The sequence below is a fragment of the Xylocopa sonorina genome, chromosome 3 (genome assembly GCF_050948175.1).
Source record: "Xylocopa sonorina isolate GNS202 chromosome 3, iyXylSono1_principal, whole genome shotgun sequence".
Lineage (NCBI taxonomy): Eukaryota > Metazoa > Arthropoda > Insecta > Hymenoptera > Apidae > Xylocopa > Xylocopa sonorina.
This window is the reverse complement of record NC_135195.1, coordinates 6,514,736-6,528,185: the sequence shown is the minus strand read 5'-3', so window position 1 is coordinate 6,528,185 and position 13,450 is coordinate 6,514,736. Positions and strand designations below refer to the sequence as shown.

The window sequence follows — 13,450 nt, the reverse complement described above, 5'->3', positions numbered from 1 at the left end:
TACTAACCAGAGAAACTACCGCGAGAAAGTATTCACGATGCGGACAGATATAATGCGGTTAATTGAAACTTAACTTACTGCGTGTTTCCCGTTATCTTCGTTTTCCCGGGGTAGTATGAAGTTTGTGTAATTTTCGCGGCGTTGGTGCGTGTTGCGGTGAACGTCCGGCGTGCGCAAAGAAGAGCTAGTTTGCCGGTGACGCGTGCGTTTGACGAATTATTTTCGACGCCCCCTAGTAGTAACTAAACCTATCGTTCAGAGTTAAAGCGCTCTCTAGTAGGACCTACCATAATACTGATGGAACCTTTTTTCACTTGCACAACAAATTCAAAAGTAACACTCTCTTTCGATACGTCAGCGTACACTTGAAATACAATTCTTTTTTCCCCCATTATTAATCATACTAAGACACCGTATACGACATGCTGCCGCAACTAGCGAAGAGAAAGCATGCCAAATATTTCCAAAGGTTATTACAAATCATGCCGAGTAGTTCAGCCGAATTTGATAACTCCAGACTTACCGTAGCATTTTTCGCTATATCAGGCCTGGATATATTGAACTGCTTGAATGATCTTAGTGAAGAGACAAAATTAGAGGCGATAGACTGGATCTATAGGCTTCAAGTAACCGGAGCTGGGCCACGTTCTGGCTTTCAGCCCTCTACAACAATACCAAAGGATGCTACAAAATATCAATGTGGTCATTTAGCGATGACGTACCTTGCATTAGTTACCCTTTTAATCCTTGGAGATGATTTAAGTCGAGTCGATAGAAAGTCCATTATCGAAGGAATGCGAGCGTGTCAAAATGCAGATGGATCATTTACAGCTATTATAACGGGATGTGAGAGTGACATGAGGTTTCTTTATTGTGCTTGTTGTATATCTACAATTCTAAACGATTGGTCGGGCATCGATAAGGCAAAAGCGATCGACTACATTTTAAAGAGCATTGTGAGTTTTTACTTTTTCCTGTATATTCATTTTGCTTATAAAGATTATTAACAAAAACTGGCTTTGTCTACTTAATTTTATCATAGCGCAATATCTCAACAATGATTATAGTCATATGATGGTGCGATGGGCCAAGGACCCGGTCTTGAATCACACGGAGGATCTACATTTTGTGCTGTAGCTAGTCTATTTCTTATGGACGAGCTTCATAATGTATTGACAAATGATCAATTGAACAGACTGAAAAGATGGTGTCTTATGAGACAAGATAGTGGCTTTCATGGACGACCTGGAAAGCCATCTGATACTTGTTATAGTTTTTGGATAGGTGCGACGCTACAAATGCTTGATGTTAGTAAATTGTCAGATCCTGATGAGAATAGAGCATTCTTACTTGAAACTCAAGATAATATCGTGGGAGGATTTGGAAAATTTGCCAATTGTCTGCCAGATCCTCTTCATGCATACTTAGGTATGTAGCAGATATCAGGTTATAACAAGTCCAGTTTTAATAGATTATCGAAGTTTTACATTTTTTCAAATCAGATAACATAACACCTATTTGTCCTTTGGCTTACATGTTTTAATCTAACAGAATTTGCACAGAGTTTGTCTTAAATAAAAAATATGCAATATGTGTATTGAACTTTTTAGGTGTATGTGGTTTAAGCCTTTTGGGAGAACCTGGTTTATGCATTATGAATGCTGCTCTTAATATCTCCGATCGAGCACATAAACATTTATTAAAGATTCACGAAGTATGGTAACGCAATTAACGAACATATAAAGTACTTGCAGCAACCAAATATCATATCAAACGCACAGAGTAAAATTATGGTGGAAAAATAACATTTTTGCATTGTGTCATTCTATTTGTAATACAATTCTCACAGATCCTCTGTGCAGAAAACCGTTATTCTAAAAATGTCAATTAACCGGAACATTATGATTTTAAGATATGTTATTAACAGTTTTATTTCAATCGAAATACTTGGTAAAATGTCTATTTAAAGTACATACCAAAAATAAGAAGAGAAAACACAATAGCATAATTCAAATGCATCTTAAAATGTCATTATATACAAATTTAAAAAATTCTAATAAAAGTAAAAAGGTACGTGTATACAAGCATTTATAATTATTGTCCTTCAATATAATACAAATTCAAAGCTGCGCCTTTACCTTTTATGAAAATAAAACGATTGATATTCAATTTAAAAATATTGCCAACTAGATAACTTATTAGAGTATATGATTTTGAATGTTGATAGTATCGGCTCTTCGTTCTGTGTAATTTTTTATCAAAGAGTCTACCATGTCTACATTTTATGTATATTAACGTATCTGTAGATTAATTTGTATAATTTTTAGTATGCAATTTTTAAGTTACAGATAATAATTTGAAACTTCGATACAATATCTTCTAATAATATGGTAAAAATTTCCTCGTTTCAACATTTGTTTTTCTTATACATAATTGATTTGTTGTTACATGCATTGGCGATTATTACAACAAAAAATTATGTCACTATCGATTAAATACACTCAAGTACATCGAACATTTGTATCTTAAAAATTCTACGAATTGTTACATATGGTGAAATTAAGACACGGATACCTGTATACGTAAAATTATACGGATCGAAGTCTACCGATATCTTTAATACAAATGTATTGAAATACACATGAAATAGAGACCTCTGGAAATTGCGTGGTCATATCTCGTTCTTTCGCATTCACAATCATAACTACTACGAGTGAACGAACGAGTGTGTACTACGAGAAGGAGAACTCTGACATTGCGAAGTTGCCTGAGCGTAGCTGCCACATGCGCCCCACCTCGCGGAGCGATGATTCCATGGTAACCGGGGTGGGTTCGCAGACCACAACAGACGACGTTCGTTCGTTCGTTCGAAGAGACTGTATGGCTCGGAAGCAACGTGTCCTATCGTTGCCGGTGTAGTTTCTCGTTTTTATTCGCGTTACTTGTGCACTGTAGTTCAATCGCGTTTATAGACCCGATTAGTATATTTTATACGTTTCTAAACTCGGCGGAACCTCTTACGTACGCGGAAACGAAGTGGAACGCAAACAAAACAATAGAACTGCATATCTATCCTCTGGTCGCAGGAAAAGAGAAACTTCATTGTCAAGTGTTGGGGTCGCATTCGCGGCCCAGACATCAGCAGAGGTTAGTGCGCGCCTTAAATTTAAATTAATTCATCACGAACGAAATTGTTCCCGATCATCGTGGATGGGAATCGTTTAACAAACATTTTAGTGCGACTCGAAATTGGTATCGTCTCACCGATAGATAGATACGTGCGATCGGCGAGAGTTCGTTCGATGTATCTCAAATTTAATCTCATGATACTAACTCCGTTAAACAAAAAAAATTAGTTACAGGAAAAAAAATAAGTTAGGAACATCACATTTTACTCGATGAATTAATCGTTGATTTTTGTAACGCTTTTTTATCGTCGAAACTATTTTCAGCAATGCTATCGCGCCAAAAGTTAACGTTCATCGCAGCGAGGGAAGCGCCAAGAAAAATCGCAATAACGTAATAATGCATGTATACTTAAGGATGAACTGAAATTCATTGAAACTATAATTGGCATAAAACACGCAAAAATGGGAAAGCGAATAGCTTGTCGCAGTGTCATTCGTAACACGGCATCGAGCCTCGCGAAGAGGAAAGTGGAAATTGTTTCGCAAAACCGACCGACGGGTTCGCTTAATTGCGTCACTTAGTCATGGCCGAACGGATGCGTGAAACTTAATTCGTTACATGTGCATCTGTCACCGTGAAAGTGACGAATACCAGCAGAGTAGTAAAGCAATACTAGGACAGGACACGGCGTGTATATTTAGAAAATAATGGCAAAAGCCTTTTCAAGGTGTCGCGGATTAATCGATTATCGGTACAGCGTGAAATTTTCCACGGTGCATGATTTTCATCCACGCGGTCGCGCACATTCGAACGCAAAACAGAAAAAGAAGGATGCAAAGACAAGGGGTAAACATCTTTTTCGGCTTGGCGTAAATTCTGTCCGTTCACGGAATGTAGGTTCGTAAATAGGTAACTTCAACGCGTAACCATGTGATAAACGAAGCTATTGTACGATGTTTGCTCATCGTACCGTTTATAATTATCAGTAAAGCGAGGTGCCGCATTTCCATCAGTCATTTTCATCTCGACGAATTCGTCTCACACGTGCACTCGTCAACAGCCACGGCAACATCGTTTGCAGTATTTAACGTGCCCATTCGCGTTACACAACCGATCAACTCGCTTGAATTAAATACCACGTGTGTGTATACACGTTCTATGTATCTTTATACTTTTACTACTATTCAGTTACTTCACTTCACACCACTATTCAAACTGTAAAATAACTTTGCATTGCATTAGTTAAGATCGATTTATATATTGGGAGTGAGAAGGATGTTTTTAATGACTTGTGGGACAGGTTGCTGGCGTAAAATTAAATTTTGTTTCTGCACCACGCCTAGTGACGAATGTATTCTCGACCTTGTGGGGTTCAAAATAAATTGAATATCACGAGGTATGCTGTGAAGTTGAAATCGAATATGAAACGTGCGCGTGAAATTGTGACGCGCCCGTGATTGACACCAAAAAACGACCGCCATCGGCGGGTACGCGAATATCTCGAAAGTTGCATTTAACATAGGGACGTGTGACCTTTGTGGACAGAGCATAATCCGTCTCGTAACTTTGTCCGTATAAGCACGTGCGCGGCGCACACGCGTGTATGCACACACGTGAAGCTGAGCAGATCGGTTGGAGGGCAGGTGGCGGGTATATTCTCAGACAAGATGCTCATTTTAACAAGGAGGTTCGTGCCAGTTGCACAGCTGTCGGTGTGACAGCTGCATCTTTCGGAATAAAAAGAAAAACGTTCAGGAAATGGTCGGGTGGGGAGAAAGGGACGAGGGTTGGTGTTCGATTTGAAATCGTCTTGTAAATACGTTTGGCTGCGATACGTTACTTTGAACTGTTGCGTGGAACAAGTCGCAAACGGCGTGCGAAAATGTTTGCAGGAAAGCATACTTGAATTCATTCTAAAACTAATATGAAGAATGTAACAATATGGACAGATTTGAAACTTGTATAGTCATCACTGTGAAAGGTTTCGAGGGTTTGCCGCGTTTCTATGGAGTAATAATCGCAACGGATCGCGAGCATTGTCATTAATTTCATCAAAGGTCGAATGACACTTATCTGGTGAGACCTGTTCATGCTTCGGTTCATTGCTCGTGTTCCGGTTGATTGGTTACCAATCAGGGAATTTTAATTGGTTGGTTGAACGATTTTGAACAGGTCTTCCTATGTATTCACGTGAATGAGTCAGCATAGGTAATTATCAGTGTGTTATTCGATTTTCCCGCTGGAACTTGCAATACTTATGAAATGTTGAGAAAAATCTTACTATAAAAGCATGGTTTATACCTGCGAATCGCAACTGCGGCAACCGTGAATAGTTTGTAAAACAACAAAGTATTTCAAGCAGGACGGTCATTTAGCGACGGAAAGCGATAGGCATTGGAGAGTGTCATAAATTAGACCCTTCTCGGTATTGCATCGTGGGTCTGGAGGCTCGACTGTTTTTGCAACTTTATCGCAGGGACGAATCTTTTTTGGAGAATCGTCGACACCGATAAAATTCTTGAGGATAATATATATGCGGCATGTTTGCTGATACTTTACTGCAAAACCTAAAAAGGAAGTTGTAGTTAGTTACGTTTTAACGGTAATAACAAACTCGATTCAGAATATTTAAAAAATTAGTCAAAGTAAAAGGTTCATAGTTTTTATTCAAAAAGAAAAAGCCGTTAGTTTCGAGAACTTAATGGCATATGGAAACCGTTACGAAGAAGAAACGATAGATCGCATCTGCTTTAAAATAGTTTGATGAGGGTAAAGGCAGAAAGTCTTTCTTCAAACTACTGAACAAACAAACTAAAACAGATTTAGTATTTCCGCGCGTGTTACACCTCTACATAGAATATATTCTTGTTCTAAGAAATTACAGTGGAAATCTTGGCGACTTGTTACTTTGAATTTATGACGTACATATGTCTAGTGTGATTAAATAACAGTTAAGTATCGATCTGATCGCATGAAGGAAATTGTTAAAGCGATTGAAGATTAGAAATTGTTCGATGAAGATAAGAACGATAATAAAATTGATAGTAGATGATTCGCGGTTGATCTTTTTGTACAATCATGTTTATTGGTAGAATGGGACACGTGTAGTTTCAGATTCGATCGCGTGTGAAAATTACATCGTAAACTTGCATCCCCATTTCTTGAATGCGACGTAACGCGAGAAAGATTGCAGGTAAAGAGCTCGATTTAATAGAAAAAAAAAAAAAAAATATAGAACATCTGGGACCGTAGCGTTCCATGTATATCTTTTTAACGTCGTAATGTTAGGTTTGCGTATACACGAAAAAACACGTGGCTTGTTAATTATGTCCTTCGTCGTATCGTGATAATGCGAAGCAGATAACTAATAATAGAAATGACGAACTTCCAAACTGCGGTTAACTATCCATATATCAACCTGTTATTCTGCACTTTTCCTAGAACAGTTGTTCTCGATAAATATTGCTTCTACTCTATTAAGGTAAAAGAAAAGACAAGTATACAACGTAACAATAAATATCATAATTAATTTCAGTTCATTTTAGTAACAGCGTACCGCATCGTTTGTTGCTTAAGTATGTAATCTCGTTTGTAGACTGTATCAATGAACTGGCAGTTCATAAATGTATTAGTCACTGATGACTCACTGTACTGGACGGAAGTAAATTTTTTGTACATTTTATGTTCAGGGGAAGGAGGGAAGAGAACAAACAGGATTACGGGAAATTCCATCGGATCGCTAATCTCGCTCAGATAAAGATCGGAATAAAATCTTTCGACTTGTCTTTTAAGCTACTACCCGAAATCGTAAATTTCTCTATTTCTAGTTTATCTCTAGTTTCATGCGGTCAAATTTTTCTAGATCTGCTTGAACAGTGTTCAAGGTGGTGAATAATAAACGAACCAAGAACAAGTTACAACGACACCGTAGAAATTGCACGTTTATGGAAAGTAATAGAACCTGAAATTTGGAAAATTGCTACGAGGAATTCAATTTCTTATCCTTTCCGAGGCATCATTTAATTTAAATAAAAGAAAGTGGAGCAGTTTAGAAAATGTATACCAATCGTAGAAAACAGAGTGGTTTGTTATTGGCGAAAGAATTTATGGAACGCGGTAGAAATAAATGAAACGCTTTGAAATTCGTCGATGCTAACAAGCGTATAAAATTCTTAATACGAGACGCTCGAACGGTCGCCTAATTGGCCCGCGTATACATAACATACGTCGATCGATAGTAATTGTAGAAAATGCGATTGAGCAAAGAGAGCGAAAGTCCTCCGCGTGATCGATCTCTCGTTTCCTCGTACAAAGCATTTACTCCTTACTAACTAATTACTCACCTCCGCATACCTTTTACATAATTTAATTATAGCAGTAACATTAAATAAAAACTATTTACGATCTTACTCGAATAATTTCACTGTACGAAGAAATATCTAATTAACATTCCACCGTGATATTGTTCGATTTTTCCCATCGAACATGGACGACCATAGTGACGCGACTAACCTGAACTTCTGAACGATTCGCTTGGCGGTAGATCGCTCGAGCGATAGATCGAATCGCATGCCAGGAGTATGCATTTCAGCCGTTTCGATAACTCGAGTGCGTTTAAAAGCGCTTCGGACGTTCTCGAGTGGCTGAAGATCGTTCAGATGCTCGAGGACCCTCGACGGGTCCTCGCATTCGGGTCAAACGGCAGGAAATTTTCAAATGTTCGCAACGCTCGGCCGATATCGATATTCGTCACGTTCTCGAAATACGTAGCGAGAAAGGCCTCGTCGTATCGGGACTAGGTAATATCCCGTCGCGCGTATCCATTTGCCCTTATTACGTCGACAAACGAGAACGAGAGTCTCTCGCTCGCCTTGACGCTCCTTACAAATCGATCCAACTTCCATACGGTTGTGCCTCTTCGCTGTATGTATACGATTATGCCCCCGCAACAACAAACCGCAACGCACATTACGTTCCATTTCCAGTGTATCAGGTTTGACCTTAGTTACTGGCACGAATTACACGAATGGAGGAGAGCATTTGCGACTCTCTAACCTATTTAATACCTTTTTTTTTCTTTCTCCGCTCGCCACGAACTTGAACCGATATCATTTCCACTTCTCTAAACTGTTTTGTAATGGTAATTCAGGTTGATCGGGAATGAAGAATTGGAGCTCGACGGTGAAATTTGCTGAAAATAACTGGAAAACAAGGGTACCTTGTTTACTCACAGGAACTCGATAATTACTGGGTTGGATAACGTCTTCGTCGATAGCATTGGATACGTTACGGGTGTTGAGTACACATTTTTATATTAAATTCGAAGATACATGAAATTCAAATGTCACAGAAAGACATTAATAATTTAATCTCCTGAATTGTATCGCTTGTAACGTTTAATGATAACGTTTACGAATTACTTGAAACGCTCTCTGATTCCGTACTCGATTTGTGTATTTAAAATTAAATAGTGTCTTCATTCATTCAGATAGTTTCGCTCTGTAAGACTTAGTAGGTGGTCGATGACACGTGCGGCACGGAATGTGTGTTAACGTTACTCTGAAAGCGGAGCTACTTGAATAACAAATAATAACGTTACTCCTATAAACACTTTTCCAACGTTATTATCTTCGCCTCTATCATTTACAAAACACGCGAAATAGACTTTGAAACATGTGCAGCTCGGTTGGTTCATAAAAGGAAAGCCGGGCAATGAATATCTTGAATTTTTACCGTCAAGTTTTGAGAGCCACGCTAAGGAAGGAAAAAAGAGGAGAAATAATTGTCTTTTTTGTAGGTGGCGTGGGGTACGGCAGTGATGGAATTGCAGAGCTGGCTGCTCTATCATCTTGTAGCCGTAACTGACTGCAATCAAGGTATACAAATGTTAACTGTATAATGCTCCGATTCGTTCTAGCGAACAAGAACAGAAACGCGAACGAAATCGCATTCGCGCATCGTGCAACATCATTTATATATCCGTTCGTTTAATTTATCGGCATAATATCGTTTTATGTACGTTTTACGCCAAAGCACCGATACATTTTATGCCCTTGGTTATTTTAGTTACTTTTGCCTGAGTTTCGACAGTGCTCACAACACAACACTTTATTTCATTCACAATCCCGTTATCGCCTAGAGGAGACAGCGGTCTACAAATGTTCGATGGTAAGTTCTGCTCGCACGTCCATTATATTATCATTTTCACGATCCTTATCTTAATAAGTTGATAAGAGAGAGATATACTCTCTCTCTCTCTGATCATTTGTACTTTAAACGTCGAGTATTCCTGTTTCACGTCCTATTTTTAGGTGTATCTATGTTTATATGAAGCCTGTTAAAAACAAGATCGTTCATCGATATTAAATGTAAATTGTATGCGTTAAGATAAGGGATAGGAATTATAGTTACACATGCCTGGAATTATTTATTTTACGGTTAGTTTCTTTTGTGTCGCGACGTTACGTTTAGGATACATAGGATCGACGAGATTGTCCACCGTTTATAGATAATCGGACTTTTATCGGGACCTAATTATTTAACTAGCGTTGTGATAAGTTTTGTTTGACCACAACTTCCGAAAGCATGTTGCTCGTTATTTCGCTTCAAAGTTCAGATTCAAGCTTAACGTCAAGTCCGTACCCAAAATGAAAGTATATGTAGGTTTTTGTAACGTACGCGATTATAGTTAAATCCCTTTTTCCTATTTTAACGCATACAACATTTAGCTTCAAGCGAACTTTCTAATGCACCCTGCGTAACGTCTTCGCAAATCGACCTTTTCATCCGACAAAGGGAGCATTATTCAACCCCGTATCTTGCTAAGCAGATGGTACATCGCGTCCAATTTTTTCTTGCTTCCCCTCCCTAGTGATGCAGTCGGCGACTACACTGAACGGCGGATCTTATCCCGCCGGAGGCACCGGAAGCCGTGCTCGTGATTTAGGTCTTCGAGCGCAGAAAAAACTTCTGGGCCGAGTCGTATCTACCGGGGCCGGAAGATCATTGCTGATAGATGATGCCACTACGTCGCTACTCGACAATCTGTACAAGCTCATGGAAAGAGCTGCGAAAACTAACCCCGGTCTAGATAAAAAGCAACCGGAAAAGGTTTTAAAGAATATCGTGAAACTGTCCATTAAGGTACTTGTCTGTTACGATCGGCACGATCGATATGTACTGTTCAGATTTATTACAACAACGGCACAATTGAATAAAGATCGTTTCAATTTTTGAAGAACGTTTTCTGTTTAAATGTGAAATCGTTAATAGAGTAGAACTCCATTTATCTGTACTCGTCTAACTAGAGTAGGATGAAAGGATTTCATACATTATTAAAAGCTAATTGATTTGCATTTATTATATGCGTAGTGCACCTTTTTATATTAGAATCAGTTTCTATGTGGAAAACAGATTAATTTTATTCTGACTGCGCCAGTAATGGAAGTTTATTGATTTCTTTTACGTGCATCTAAGGACACGTGCAATTAATATATCTGTGATTTAATTTGTATAATTTTCAATACACGGTCACGCGTGTGTTAAAAATGATACAGATGTATTAATTTTTTAATACACATTTGAAACCACCAGCCGATGCGAAGTTATTTATATTCAAGTGTCCTCTTTTCACAAACGTCGAATATTTTTATTCCAGGTGGGTCTTCTGCAACGTAACCAACAGTTGAACGCTACCGATGACGCGAAATTAGCTGAAATAAGAACTGCGCTAAGAGCTGTGGCGATGTCTGTCGTTTCATTTTACGAATTGGAATTCAGTTTCGACAGGGCGTACTTAACAAAGTCGTTGGAACGATGTAGAACCGCGATACAGACGCTCATAAAACCACATCTAACGGACAAGTCTCAAGACCGTTGTGATCAGGTGTTCGATTTCTTAACGCATTCCGATTTCTTAGACTCCGTATTCAGGCAAGACTCCGAACACAGACCCGTTCTCGGGATGTTAGTTAGTGATATTAATAAGGCCTTAGATGCTGGGCATCTTTGATTCCTTTTTAAACGCGACCATGTTCCCATGACCAATGCGGCTGCATGAACGAAAATCGCGTGTTTACTAAAACATTTGTTACATTTTACGCTAGAACTATCAACTCTAAATCCGTACCAACATATGCTACCCGCGTTCCATATGACCGGGGAGTATGTGTGTAATGAACATGTATATATATACAAGGTGTCATAGTTTTTTCCGATGAAACTTTGTATATTCTACGGACACAAATCAAGAAAGAACGTGATACAAGTACATGTAAGTTAGTTCTGGTCTTGCCGCAAGATTGTAAGAAAAGTACGAAGTTCAAAGGAAATGATAATGGATCTGTGGTTACAATGATGCAGCAGGAATATACTTAAAAGGAAAAGTTAATAGAGATGGTAAACCGACACAAAGAATTGATCGTACTTTCGTCCAGATTAAACAAGATTAAAATGAACTTCGTAAAGTAATAAACCCAAACTCGTGTCGTTGTCAATTTTATATTGGCATAAACGGTGAACACTTTGAAATGGGATGTTAATAAGTGTCAATTACGTTGATCGTCACCTTATTCTTGTATCATAGTAAGCACACGCCTGTTATCGCTATTTTTGTACTCTGTCTGTTCGTTATAACTTTTCACAAGCATTCCCAAAACTTTTTATATACTTATAAAGTTCGATCGGGAAAAAATTGAACATCCTGTATACTAATTTTTTTACTCTAATAAGAGTCAGCATAAATTTTGTCAAAAGCCGTTACACATTGTTAACGATTCTAAGGAAAGAAATTGAAAATCCGTAATTTTCATAGGTTTGGTAGTTCTAGTGTCAAGGGGAAGTAATAGATTTCTTCCCTGGTTATTTTAAAAAAGGAAAGAAAATGAAGTTCCACTTATATGTGGTGGTAACAGTCACGGTTGCCTGTAAAAAAGAAGAAATATAACGATAGATATGTTTTTGACGCGATGGGACGCCTTTGAAATACGACGTTCCTCGTGGGAATTGATCGAATTCACACAGTAGTGCTCACCAATTTATGCAATAATTGTGAAATACTCTATTTATTTTCAGAATGTATATTGTTACGATCAGTGTATATTTATTTACGACACACGTGTGCGTTAGGATACCAACTGTCAATCTATACCAAAAAAAAAGAGAAATGAGCTTATTTATGCCCGAAAATGGGCTTATTACTAGAAGACGGTAGAAACGACTCCGTTAATCCCGACGGTATAGCGCGTGAAATAAGCAATTTATCACCGCTGAGATCGCTCTAATAGAGTTACGTGTTGCGAGATATCCTTTTGAAGGTATAATCTTCCACTCGTCAAAGAGTTATAATCCAACATATCGACGAGTGTATCTAGGAAGAGGGATTGCCCTTCGTCTTCACTCATATTGCGCGCCTCGATACATCTTCGACACATGCATAATAAAACGTAACATATCTAATATAATCATGGCTGAGTCTCAACAATTAAATTTAAACCATATAAATCACGTCGATGCATTGCACGAATATCGTACGTCCACTTTCTGTGGACGCTTACTCTGTGCCCTAGAGCTCAGATTTCTTTATGCTGCACCATACATTACTGATCAATTGCGAAAATTCGCGCAAGTACTTCGCAAACTTCAAATATCTAAAAACCATTCTTATTTTGTTGCAGTATATTTTAACGAATATTTTTTGTATATTGCATATATCTCCAAATATGTTATTAATAAAATATAATTGAATTATTAAATCTATTCGTTCTGGCAAACGCTAAAAGTGGACGTACAATGTTTGTGTTATAAATTCACCAGCATGTATTACACGTATGTCGCAGATTCGTGCGTTTTGTATGCGTTATACACACTTTACACGTTATTTGTGATGATTCTAAAAAATGAAAAACTTGTATCGATATATTATTAATAAATTATTTATAACGAGGCTAATGACTTCTCTTCCTCTTGACGTTTGCTTCGTTTTAATTAAACGCAAAAGAATATTGATAAACGCAAGTCCGATTAATGATTTGGTATATTTATTTACATGAATTATACTCAACGTTATCACACACACGCACACACACGCACACATAAAATTACAATATTGCCAGAATAGTTTATCCACCATTCAAGTAGCACTGTTTGCAGAAGAAATATTTAGCGTTTACAATATCAAATAAAAATACAGAAATAAGGTAGCTGCACATACCAACTGATTTTAGTAGGATAAACTTATACATTTGCCTAAAATCGACACAAAATATTTGATTAAAAAAGAAAAAAAAAAAATCTAGCTGTAATTCACGCGAAATTTCTATAT

The 13,450-nt window shown here is 37.9% G+C and overlaps 2 protein-coding genes across 3 annotated transcripts; both read left to right on the top strand.

The window, feature by feature from the left end:
* Positions 1–268: 268 nt before the first annotated feature.
* Betaggt-i (geranylgeranyl transferase type-1 subunit beta) lies at positions 269–1,793 on the top strand. Of its 2 annotated transcripts, XM_076892903.1 has the most exons (4): positions 273–469; positions 547–956; positions 1,068–1,428; positions 1,611–1,793. In XM_076892903.1, exons 1-4 carry the CDS (start codon positions 451–453, stop codon positions 1,721–1,723), a joined length of 903 nt encoding a protein of 300 aa, XP_076749018.1. In that variant the 5' UTR covers positions 273–450; the 3' UTR covers positions 1,724–1,793. The 2 variants fall into 2 exon arrangements, with proteins under 2 accessions (XP_076749017.1, XP_076749018.1); XM_076892902.1 differs by having other exon boundaries at positions 269–956.
* A 7,169-nt stretch (positions 1,794–8,962) lies between these two features.
* Positions 8,963–11,140, top strand: Sigmar (Tumor necrosis factor alpha-induced protein 8-like protein sigmar). The gene is made up of 4 exons (XM_076892904.1): positions 8,963–9,005; positions 9,196–9,297; positions 10,001–10,272; positions 10,787–11,140. Exons 2-4 carry the CDS (start codon positions 9,288–9,290, stop codon positions 11,138–11,140), a joined length of 636 nt encoding a protein of 211 aa, XP_076749019.1. The 5' UTR covers positions 8,963–9,005; positions 9,196–9,287.
* Positions 11,141–13,450: the final 2,310 nt, after the last annotated feature.

Coding starts and splice junctions, on each gene's coding strand:
- Betaggt-i (XM_076892902.1), top strand. CDS start 423: ATGCTGCCGCAACTAGCGAAGAGAAAGCATGCCAAATATTTCCAAAGG. Junction 957..1,067: donor ACTACATTTTAAAGAGCATT/GTGAGTTTTTAC, acceptor CAATGATTATAG/TCATATGATGGTGCGATGGG. Junction 1,429..1,610: donor TCCTCTTCATGCATACTTAG/GTATGTAGCAGA, acceptor TGAACTTTTTAG/GTGTATGTGGTTTAAGCCTT.
- Sigmar (XM_076892904.1), top strand. Junction 10,273..10,786: donor TCGTGAAACTGTCCATTAAG/GTACTTGTCTGT, acceptor TTTTTATTCCAG/GTGGGTCTTCTGCAACGTAA.